This window comes from Salmo trutta, chromosome 3 (genome assembly GCF_901001165.1).
Source record: "Salmo trutta chromosome 3, fSalTru1.1, whole genome shotgun sequence".
NCBI classification, from domain to species: domain Eukaryota; kingdom Metazoa; phylum Chordata; class Actinopteri; order Salmoniformes; family Salmonidae; genus Salmo; species Salmo trutta.
The window spans coordinates 17,427,129-17,439,502 of record NC_042959.1 but is presented as its reverse complement, the minus strand read 5'-3'; the positions used below and the strand labels follow the sequence as shown (position 1 = coordinate 17,439,502).

General features: G+C 40.9%; 1 protein-coding gene across 3 annotated transcripts; it reads right to left on the bottom strand.

Annotated features, from left to right (window-relative positions):
• Nucleotides 1-486: 486 nt before the first annotated feature.
• Nucleotides 487-12,051, bottom strand: clnk (cytokine dependent hematopoietic cell linker). 3 transcript variants are annotated; one of them, XM_029725396.1, is made up of 16 exons: nucleotides 11,769-12,051; nucleotides 6,525-6,678; nucleotides 4,221-4,273; nucleotides 4,032-4,089; nucleotides 3,845-3,907; nucleotides 3,411-3,445; nucleotides 3,225-3,244; nucleotides 3,032-3,106; nucleotides 2,816-2,837; nucleotides 2,596-2,620; nucleotides 2,436-2,511; nucleotides 2,309-2,334; nucleotides 2,077-2,174; nucleotides 1,810-1,887; nucleotides 1,255-1,422; nucleotides 487-861 (listed from the first exon to the last, which is right to left on the bottom strand). In XM_029725396.1, exons 2-16 carry the CDS (start codon nucleotides 6,655-6,657, stop codon nucleotides 709-711), a joined length of 1,083 nt encoding a protein of 360 aa, XP_029581256.1. In that variant the 5' UTR covers nucleotides 6,658-6,678; nucleotides 11,769-12,051; the 3' UTR covers nucleotides 487-708. The 3 variants fall into 3 exon arrangements, with proteins under 3 accessions (XP_029581256.1, XP_029581267.1, XP_029581276.1); XM_029725407.1 differs by having other exon boundaries at nucleotides 2,816-2,834; XM_029725416.1 differs by having other exon boundaries at nucleotides 1,267-1,422; nucleotides 11,769-12,047.
• Between the last annotated feature and the right edge of the window lie 323 nt (nucleotides 12,052-12,374).

Here is a 12,374-nt window from a genome sequence, read left to right as displayed (position 1 = left end):
TGGTGCGTGCCCCTAGCCCCAAAACATGTTTATATATATACACACGTTTAAAGCCGGAACTCAGTTAAATGTACTCTTGAAAGTTGTAATAGTAGAATGCACAAGGTGCAATTTCAAAATTGGGTAGTGCATCATCAGTTCCTCTCGTCATGTCAGTCATTTCATTACTTACAGGGCTATTTATAACTTGTCAGAAATGTCCACATGAACTAGTCAATGTCAGCTAACGGTTTTTTTATTTTGGTTTTTCAGGCCATAGATATTGTTTTAATTTTAGTCACTCAAATATCACATGAATACACATTAGACATGGACCTGTTGGTATTCATGCATAAATCTTTGTTAGATATCTACTGATTTGTTCTTCACACAGAAGTGTGACACAGAGAAATTGCCTTCCTGGTCTGTATTAGCAGTGACTCCTTTATTTATACTTGAATTATCTGTTCTACTTTTGCAACATAAAAAATGATTTCTAAGTCAGTCTCAATGCTTCCTTAAAACCTTTTATTTAGGCAAGTTTACATAATGTCTATACAGTACATGTACTCAGATGCAAGACAATGGTGAGTCTATGTACAGAGTAGAGAGCGAAATGTGACAATTTATAATAAAATATAGCACGTTACAAAACAGATAAATACAGACAAATCTAGTGGATCAACTCAGACAAAATGTGATAGTTATTGCTTGGGCACAGTAGGCCTTTCATTCCAACAGTTGTTTGACAACCTCTTTTGTGATTGGGTATGTCAACACACAGTTCCCCTGATATCTGTTAGCTAATTGGTTCCTCCCATTGATCAGGACTACAGGGAATATGGAGTGGAATCTGACGATGTCTGCCACAGAATCAAACATCTAGGGAGAAAATAAAGCATTAATGAAAGCCATGCAAGGATAAGCTTGATACTTAAAGTGTGATAGAGTGATACTTAAAGCAACAATCCATATTGGTGAAACTGCCACGTCCGTTTGCAGTATTATAACAACAAAGATGTTACTTTAAAACAACGAACACAGTTTTTGTTCATTGCAAGTGCGGTAGAACAGCAGGGTACATAGGCCTACTACCATGTATGTTTTTACTGTGATGCTGGAGGCTCATTTCCTCAAAACAAAAACAATAACAAAGCTGCCTGGGACGGCCAGTGGCGCTGTTTCAGCCATGGCGGATCTCTGCGTTACAGTAAAGTAAAATCTACTCAAGTAAAATTTAAGTAAAGTCTACTAAAGTAAAGTACTCTTTCTTACTTGTCTACTCACATCATTGGCACTTTGCCCAGTCCCAAGGACATACTTGGAGGTGCTGTCAATGAACCGAATTTTAACGTTGAAAACTCTCTTGTCATGAAACACTGCTAAGACAAAGGGTTCGCTCTTCGTGTTCCTTGAGCAATTCCGCACCAAAAATGCCCCATCCTGTTAGGGAGACATTTGGGTAACACTTTATTTAAAGAGTACATATACAAGGACTTCATAACACAGTTACAACCCATACATAACACATTCATAAGCAGTACGTAATCATTTTATATAGATTGTATCATTAATATTACTTAATTACTACTGTACATTAAAATAAACAGTGCTCACTAGGATAACATCCATTAATACTTAAATAAATACCTTGTAACTCTGCTGTTGGGACTGTTCTAGCTCTTTGCATTTCCATTCATTAAGATTATTTCATATTATAAACTGGGTGGTTCAAGCCCTGAATGCTGACTGGCTGACAGCCATGGTATATAGGCCATATACCACACCCCTTCATGCCTCATTACTTAAATAACACCTCACATTACAAACCTTATTCACCAGGTGTAAGGCATGTTCAGCCTCTGCTCGATCACAAGCTCCTATGTACCAGTCTTGTTCATTGTACGTCTGGAAAAAATAAAGCATATTGTAATTTCATAAATGTGCCAATCATGTAAGCTACAGTACATTGGCATTTTCTGTCATAGTTGTGGTTCTTTCATTACTTCCAAGTAATCTTCAAGCACATCATTGTCCTGTTTGGTTTGGTGGATATCACCCATTTGGAGATGTGCCTGGTGTATTCAGGCAGCATACCTGACAAGGTCTTTCCTTGGGGACAAAGTCATGCTGCTCCACATCATCTTTGGTTTGAGGCCACTCATGGTGTTGTTGGCGCTTCACTGACGACTCTTCTACATGGCATAAAATAAGACAGGCTTTCAATTGCATTCATCATACTCGACACAGTAGTTTATTTTCTATTGGTAAATTGGAGATCAATGCAATGAAACTATACAAAATGTTGAGATGGCAAGGTCTTATTTACCTGGGGTATTGTGCCTTTGTTGGAACCTGATTCAAGAATCAAACAATGTGTTATCATAAACATAGAAAAATACTCATGAACTATTGTAGTGGTTTTAAAGAACTTCACAAAAATTCCTCCCATGTACCTTGTGTCTGTGTTGAGATGAGATTCAAGATCCAGTGAATATCTTTGGATAGTTTGCTCTCTCCTTAAACAATTACCTAAAATATGTTAACATTTCTATTATTATTATTACAACCTTAGAATGTTTGGTTTCTTTAATATGGAATTTAAATAGTACTCACTAATTGAGGGTGTATTGCATTCCACCTATAATTAATATGAAGCATACGTTATTTGTGATGAATGTGAAGCAAACGTCCTTAGTAGCTATTCATTTACGTGTTACTCAGTTTTAGCAAGAACATTTTATGGACTGCTAACTCTGCATCCATGTAGATAGATTCACCCAAAGATAGACATTTAGCTAAAATTAGGCATACAAAATGTGATTTAACCTCTTACATTTTGTTGTCTTCTCTGTCTGCTGGAGGGGAAAAGAGACAGACCCATTTTACAATTCTCTTTCAATTGGAAATATAACTATAGGTGAACGTACTTTCTGAGATGGTTCATGGTGGAATCACATTCAATCAACAGGTGGCACTAATACTCCATATAACATTGCATTAGTGTCCCCTTAAAGTCCCTATGCTGTTAGGTAGATGGACAATAACTCACTCTCTCCTGCAGGGCCTCTGGAGGTCCAGCCCAGACAGCTTGTTCATTAGGTCCTTAGGTAAGGATGGTGGGGACCTGGAACCAAACAGTATTAAAGTCTCAACAAAGGTTTCAAAATGAACATACTGGACTTAGAAACATAATACTGATACCAGTGTCATGAAATGTATAAAGAGATTAGAGGGACTATTACCTTGGTGGGAGTAGCATGTTCTGGAAAAGAGGAATATCAAGAGGAATATAGTTTAAATTTGGCACTCGTTTCCAGTTTGGAAAAAAAAATGTTGTTTGTAAATCTTAAGTGTCAGCCTCTTGGTCTTTCCCAGAGCTTTTGTTTGAAATGCTGAATAGTATTCTTTTTGAACTGTAAAACATTTACCTGTTGTGTAGGCTCCACGACTTGTGCTCTCTCATCTGTAAAACAACAGCTCGACCTGGATTACCTTTGCTGTGCTACATCACCATCTTGACATCATCATGTTTATGAATTGGAATACGTGCAGTCATTTTCTGTATGCACCGATTATTATCAATTACCCCAGTCAAAACTGATATTAATGGATGACATTATTATCACTAATGATTACTGATGTGCCCCGGAGTGGCGCAGCGGTCTAAGGCACTGCATCTCAGTGCTAGAGGTGTCATTACAGTCTCTGGTTTGAATCCAGGCTGAATCACATCCCACCGTGATTGGGAGTCCCATAGGGCGGTACACAATTGGCCCAGCGTCATCTGGGTTTGGCTGGGGTAGGCCGTCATTGTAAATAAGAATTTGTTCTTAACTGACAACTCCTGTATGGTGATTATTACCTAACTGGTTCCTCCTTGGTTTTCCGGGCTTCAGTTGGCGGTTGACAGAAGGTCCGGTATTTCCTATTCAAAACAATGCCATGGATCCTTTGACCAAACTTGAAACATGACCAAGGAGTGTCTGTATTGGAACTCTCTACCAACTCTTATATGTGCTTCAATCAGTAATTGTTTGGGTTTCAGTTACCTGGAGAAGTACAAGGGAGGCCTCTTATGGGATGCCGTGGGGGTATGATAGGGCTGCCCTACAAGAAAGACAAAACATGGCAATAAACATGAATATCATGTTTAAATAATGGGTTTTAAACTCACGGTTGATTGGATGTAAACTGGCAAATTGTGTGATGTAAAAGAAGAACTGAGGAAAATCACATACACTTGAAGTGGAGCTGATACTCTGAGCGTAGGAGGATCTGGAAATGTCCCTATCTTTAAAAGAAAGAATATAATTATTATTAATCTCAATAGTTTTGGTTGATGTGGCAATTGCAAGATGTTCCAGTAGATGGAAGTATAGAGTATTATTCTACCTACACAACAAAAAACATCTTACTGTATCCATAGTAACACAGCCAAAAGTAGAGCAGCTCCTGACTGTCATATTACTACAGAGCAGCTGTGGGGCCCCTGACTGTCATATTACTACAGAGCAGCTGTGGGGCTCCTGACTGTCATATTACTACAGAGCAGCTGTGGGGCTCCTGACTGTCATATTACTACAGAGCAGCTGTGGGGCCCCTGACTGTCATATTACTACAGAGCAGCTGTGGGCCCCTGACTGTGGTATTACTACAGAGCAGCTGTGGGGTCCCTGACTGTAATATTACAATATAATAGCTGTGGGGCCCCTGACTGTGGTATTACAATATAGCAGCTGTGGGGCCCCTGTGGTATTACTACAGAGAAGCTGTAGGGCCCCTGACTGTGGTATTACTACAGAGCATCTGTGGGGCCCCAGACTGTAATATTACCACAGAGCAGCTGTGGGGCCCCTGACTGTCATATTACTACAGCGCAGCTGTGGGGCCCCTGACTGTCATATTACTACAGAGCAGCTGTGGGGCTCCTGACTGTCATATTACTACAGAGCAGCTGTGGGGCTCCTGACTGTCATATTACTACAGAGCAGCTGTGGGGCTCCTGACTGTCATATTACTACAGAGCAGCTGTGGGGCTCCTGACTGTCATATTACTACAGAGCAGCTGTGGGGCTCCTGACTGTCATATTACTACAGAGCAGCTGTGGGGCTCCTGACTGTCATATTACTACAGAGCAGCTGTGGGGCTCCTGACTGTCATATTACTACAGAGCAGCTGTGGGCCCCTGACTGTGGTATTACTACAGAGCAGCTGTGGGCCCCTGACTGTGGTATTACTACAGAGCAGCTGTGGGCCCCTGACTGTGGTATTACTACAGAGCAGCTGTGGGGCCCCTGACTGTGGTATTACAATATAGCAGCTGTGGGGCCCCTGTGGTATTACTACAGAGAAGCTGTAGGGCCCCTGACTGTGGTATTACTACAGAGCATCTGTGGGGCCCCAGACTGTAATATTACCACAGAGCAGCTGTGGGGCCTCTGACTGTCATATTACTACAGCACAGCTGTGGGGCCCCTGACTGTCATATTACTACAGAGCAGCTGTGTGCCCCTGCGGCCCCTGATTGTGGTATTACTACAGACCAGCCATAATCCATGAGGAGTTTACTCACACAACTCATGCTATTCTCTCCCCCTTCATTTCAGGATAATTGTATCTCTCCCACAGTGTGGATTTGATTGGCCTACAGATGGCTCTAGAGATCCACACAGAGGCCTTTCTCAGCAGCATGAGATCTCACTTACAGCTCCGCTTTCTGTCTCACATTGGATTTGGATGACACACTTGTTCTTGCCCACACTTTATTTTCTTCCTTCTAATTAGACTGGTGCACAATGGAGCTTCTAATCAAGTCTAAATCTACTTTGTGCTTGAATGTCTTAAAACATCTCGTAAAATACACAATGCAAAGTAAAACTTTGTAATTTTTTTTTTACATTTTAAGTTTAATTATAGATATACAGTATGTTAATTATAGGTACTTTGTATTTGTCATGTGTGGATAGGTGTCACATCCTGACCAGTATAAGGGTTATTTGTTATTGTAGTTTGGTCAGGACGTGGCAGAGGGTATTTGTTTTATGTGGTTCGGGGTGGTGGTTTATTTAGTAGGGCGTTTGATTTATTAATTCCGGGTTTTTGGGTTCTATGTTTGTATTTCTATGTGGTCTCTGGTCTTTTGTATTTCTATGTCTGGTTTATTGGGGTTGGACTCTCAATTGGAGGCAGGTGTTTTCTCGTTGCCTCTGATTGGGAGTCCTATATATGGGTATGTGTTTGGTTTAGTGTTTGTGGGAGATTGTTTCTTGTTTTGTGTGTGTGAGCATGACAAGACTGTTTGGTTGTTCGTGAGTTTTTCGTCGTTTTTGTTATTTTGGTGTTCACTTTATTTTCAAATAAATATCAAGATGAGCATCCACATTGCTGCTGCGTTTTGGTCCTCCATTCCCGACGACAACCGTTACAATAGGCAATCATACCTTTAATACAAGATGGAAGAGCAACTTCTCTGTTTTCTACGTTTTACATGCTATAATTCTATAATTCTATCTAATAGATTGTCAGGGACTAGAGTTTTTACCTGCATAGTCTCTGTCTGACCCAGGGGCTCTGGCAGGAAGGATGTGCACCAAGAACTCTTCTTCATGATTATCAGGGACATGATACTCATCCTCCTCCATGTTGCTATAGCGACCATATTTCTGTTTGGTCATGTTGCCTCTCTTCCAAGGTTCCTGTGGAGAATGAGAAGGAGCTACTTCAATGTGAGATTCGCACACACTGTAGACTTCACACAAACTGCATGAAACTGGTGACTCGTTACCTAATAGTTTGTTTTTGTCTGGTGTATATTAGAGTCATCAATAGCTACACACAAAGTACCATCAGGATGTTTCCCCTGAAATCAGTAAAACCTATGCACTCTAATCAGCAATGTCTCAGAAACTTCATTATTCATTTACTGTAACTGAGTCTACTGTGGTGTGAGTGCTGGTGTTGGGCCATGTTTTAACATGAATGTGCTGCAACCCAGAAGGAGACAATGCCCTCTTCACGCGGCCCACCACATTAATGCCACAATAATGCTTTACGCTCAATTCACCCACTTTGGCTAAACAAGCCACAATGTGACAGATGGTGGAACTGGCAGCGTGGGTGGTGGAGGGTTGGAGGGCAAAGGACATTAACAAAATTTAAGAGCCCTTGACCGACAATACAGTGATATCTCTCACACGTCTGAAAATACATGTCTGAAATGAAATGGTACTAGACAGACAGACACACACACAGACAGTTGGTAAGAGGGACAGACTGACTGACAGGAGAGAAGAGATGCATAAGGGAATTTACTCTATACATTCACTCTCAAAAGTCGTTGAATGTAGTACCTCACTGAGGGTCTATCAGTAAAGACCTACAGTTGAAGTCGGAAGTTTACATTCACAGCCAAATACATTTAAACTCAGTTTTTCACAATTCCTGACATTTAATCAGAGTAAAAATTCCCTGTCTTAGGTCAGTTAGGATCACCACTTTATTTTAAGAATGTGAAATGTCAGAATAATAGTAGAGATTTCTTTCATCACATTCCCAGTGTGTCAGAAGTTTACATACACTCAATTAGTATTTGGTAGCATTGCCTTTAAATTGTTTAACTTGGGTTAAACGTTTCGGGTAGCCTTCCACAAGCTTCCCACAATAAGTTCATTGTGAAGGCTTGGTCGCAAATGGGTCTTCCAAATGGACAATGACCCCAAGCATACTTCCAAAGTTGTGGCAAAATGGCTTAAGGACAACAAAATCAAGGTATTGGAGTGGCCTTCACAAAGCCCTGACCTCAATCCTATAGAATATTTGTGGGCAGAACTGAAAAAGCGTGTGCAAGCAAGGAGGCCTACAAACCTGACTCAGTTACACCAGCTCTGTCAGGAGGAATGGACCAAAATTCACCAAACTTATTGTGGGAAACTTGTGGAAGGCTACCTGAAACGTTTGACCCAAGTTAAACAATTTAAAGGCAATGCTACCAAGTACTAATTGAGTATGTAAACTTCTGACCCACTGGGAATGTGATGAAATTAATAAAAGCTGAAATAAATCACTCTACTATTATTCTGACATTTCACATTCTTAAAATAAAGTGGTGATCCTAACTGACCTAAGACGTTGAATTTTTACTAGGATTAAATGTCAGGAATTGTGAAAAACTGAGTTTAAATGTATTTGGCTAAGGTGTATGTAAGTTACGACTTCAACTGAATGTTTTATAGGCTCCTCAGTACTAGACTAAGCCAATTTGAGAGTCATTCCCATTTGCCAACGCTAAAATTAATGTCATTAATGTCATTAATGTCATACATTGTTTTGCAAGCTTGCGTCATAATTTTGTCTCGCATGCCAAAAACGCAGCCTTGTTGATTAGATTTTCCACTTCGCGGCCACCGGAGTTTGACACATGACTACAGTTTGCATTGAATTGTGGGTCATATCAACCCCACTAGTGATCAAAGTTCTTTACTCGCTCCCTCGACCTAAATCTAGGGCCGAGGGGGCAACGTTTGTGAATTGGACCTCTACTTAAGATGGCAATCAAACTGCATCCGGTTTCGACGTGGATTCCCCAGAGGGAAAGTCGCTTACGCAAGGGCTGAGGAGGTAAAATGAATGTGTTTGGACTACTGCCCTAATAACAGGAAGGGTTGCAAGCTCTAAAACTGTCCCCCCCTCCCCTCCCAGGTACATTGACGTGGAACCAACAGGTCAGCCATTACTAACCATAATCACAGCAGACTCATAGCTGGTCCCTCTCTTCAGCTAACAATGAGGCCAAACACATAATTAGCTTGGCATTTAACACAAGGCTGCACGTTCCAAAACAGCCCGTCCTCGGAACCTTTCATCCACTGACCACATGCAGAAGTACTGTGGGTACGTCCCAAATGGCACCCCCACTATAGAGGGAATAGGGTGCCATTTGGAACGTACTCTTAGTATTCTTTATGTTTGAAAGAGAACTTTCATTGGCTTCATGTTTGTTTCATACCATCTTACATTCCATACCTTTATTCTCTGTATAAATACCAGATGACAGACTCTCTGCCCTATGGTGTGTAAGTGGTTTGACAAGTTAAGAAATGAGCATGAGCACCTTGAAGTGGGGCTCCTGATGGAATAAAATAGGTGACAATGGCTGGCACGACCGTTTCAGAGAACACAAATATATATTTATTGTGATATTAAGCAATGTTCAGATGGAGATGATATTAGTAGATGTACATCACAACAGACACAGTCGACTGAAAGCTACAGAACTGGTCTGATCAGATAAGAGGCACTATACCATTAAATGTTATAATTCAACAATCTAAAAAAATATATACATTTGTAATATTTGCTTTTTTTTGTTTTCGGTGGGGTAATAATTACTATAACACATACAGTACATGAGTAAAGCACTGAAAATGCTTTATAAAATGATTTATTAACACATACAAATAGGTATAAGCAAAACAACTCAGAGGAGTATGCGAACAACAACAAAAAACTATGGGTCTTACAGTAAACATTTCACTGGCATATTTTGCATAGGACTCATACTGTAGATGTCAGGGCATTTGCTTTCCAGTTAACAAAAAAGTTAAGGATGACATTGCTCAGAGATTTCCAGTCACGTTTGGTATCAACAAGCGATCACTCAATAAATTTGGCTTCATGCACACTGAAATAAACCATAATCAACTCTGACATGGAGTTCATTGAATGGGGAACAGATGACCGCTACATTACAGCTTTGTTTTTTTTTTTTACTTTCGTCGCTAACCTCAAGGGAGAAAACAAACAAATAAAAGATGTAGCTAGTTGAGAGTTAGACCTTCGCTGGGCAACCTCAATTTGAGTTGCAGAGATTTGGTCCTAAAAAAACATTAACTGGAATGTTCATCAATTAGGACAGAAATAAATACATTTGTGTGTTTTATTTGATCTTCACTCCCCGTAATTCATAAAAGGTCAGTATCTGTTCCTCATAATTCCTCATCATGTGCTAATATGCTTTTTCTGAAGCTGTTACAATAAACAAGTGACTTATCATTTTTTAAAGAGCAAAATATAGAAATAGCCGGTGGTGCATCCTCCAACAGTGCTATCATCAATCATCAACCAAACAGAGGATAAAGTATGCATAACCATTGCCAAAAGAATCTCACTAAATATCAGTCACAGCCAAATCCCCATGAAGGGATGAACCAGAGCATGTTTGCTTATATAGTACAGATGATTGAGATGCTACATCCAAATCCCACTAGAAAATTGCATACGTAGGGAAAAACACAGCCATTAAAAAACAAGCAACACTTTCAGGAGTTCTTGGCTACTAGGCTCTTAGAGTCATGTGTTTTCAAAGCCTGCCTGTTCCCTTTGTTTTCACATTTATTTCCGACTAGAGCCTATCAATTATCTTTGGCTCCTGATGCTGTTGCTTTTTGCATGTTCACCAACTGAGACAGATGCTGAAAGGAGAAACAGAGAAGAGAGTGGATGCCATGCATTTACTCTCAAAGACAAACTACCTCGTCAACATGCTTAGGCCACAATTGTAGAACAAGCCCAATAAGGGTTTCACAGACTTGTTACCACTCTGTAATCAGTAACATTTAGTACCCACCAATGTGGTATTACCATCATTCCTTTAGTATTACCCGGATGTCATTGCACAGAAGTCTACTTGGCTAATTTTAGATTGCAACAACCGAAAACGACTTCCTGTGTTGGTGAGCAATGAGCATCAGCTACAGCATACCACCCATGGCCTCACTTCTTCTTCAAGCGATTGTGGTCTGGCTAGAGAGATTTGGCCTCAATAGTGTCAGCTCAGAGAACAAACATCTGCACAAACATACATAAATGCACTATAGTCAAACTGTCGTCAAACTGAAAATACAGATTTATTTGCTTTTGACCTGACATTTGACTATCTGATTGATCTTCTATTTTGATGATTTAAGCTGTCTGCTGTCCAGTATTTCGTAGGCGGACATTTTGGTGAAGTAGCTTCAATTAGACATGTTCTCCACTTGTTTGATGTGGATGTGGACTTGAACTGGTATAAATAAATTCAGGTATGTGCTTGTTCCTTTTACATCCCTTTTCATGTGCAGTATTCTCATCATGCTGCCGCCCACAGCTGAGTATCATGGTTTCAAAATTGCACATTGGAAGTAACTGTGGAGCACCAACAACAGGGCTAGATCGACAATCTGTGAAACCAATTGACCATCTGAAACAGAAGCCGGGGAGACATGTTTTCTACAGGGAGGATTATTCTCCACTCATATATTTCTCAGATGATATTTGTCATCACACAGAACATTCAGTAATTTGGGTGAAAAATAAATGGCCTGCAGAAGCCTTCTCTTAACAGGTATTGCTCTTAATTTAAGCCTGAGCATCGTGACATTTCAACATCTGCTCTCCAAAGTGCAAGGGTGGTGTTGTGACATTTACTTTTTTCTCATTAGATTAACTCTCCATCTGTGCCTACGTCTATTTCAGGAGCGTCAACTCGCACCCATTTATGAAGAATAGTATATTCAAGCCCGGAGATGAACTGCTTGTAGGAACGGGATTAACGTCTTGCAAAAGCGTTTGTAAGCAGGAATTGTAGGTTTAAATTTAGCTCATAAATACAAGTACCCACATACAAATCTGGGTTAACTTTTTACATAAAGGTACCAAAAATAAATAGGCTGATCTTCCAATCAAATGGCTTTATTGTTTATGCCTCCATCTTAAAGAGAAACCAGGAAGGTGTTACAGAAATGCTTACCTTATAAGTAGAACGCAAAATATTGCACCATTGTCCACCCACAGTACAATCCAGGCCTCAGTATGGATACTTTAGAACTTTTTGGCCCTGTTTTTGATGAGAACAGTTTTAGGACACCACAATGTCTCTGTGTCTGTCTGCAGTGTAACTCGAAAGCTCTGCAGCAGCAGTACAGGTGCACAAGGTCAGCCTCTTTCCTGTGGTTTCCTTTGCGATGGTATAGTCTCATTTCCTCTAAAACGATTACCATCTGGCCTCTCATATTCTCACTGATGCTTATCTGTGATCTGTGAGCTACACCTCCTCCCTCCTCCACGACACACACCACCCTCATCTCCCTGTCAATCTGGCACCTCATCCCTGTGCCAAGAACCCCCCCCCCTCCCGTGTTCCGAACCTGTCACTGATACAGAAGATTCAGTTACCCAGCCTGGGAGGGGGTGAGGTGGTGGAGGGGGGGGGGGGGGTGACAGGACAGGGGATTGGGGGGGGGGGGGGGTGGAAGGGGGTGATGGGGGGTGAGGGGGGGTGAGGTGATGGAGGGGGGTGAGGTGATGGAGGGGGATGGGGTGAGGTGGTGGAGGGGGGTGGGGGTGAGGTGGTGGA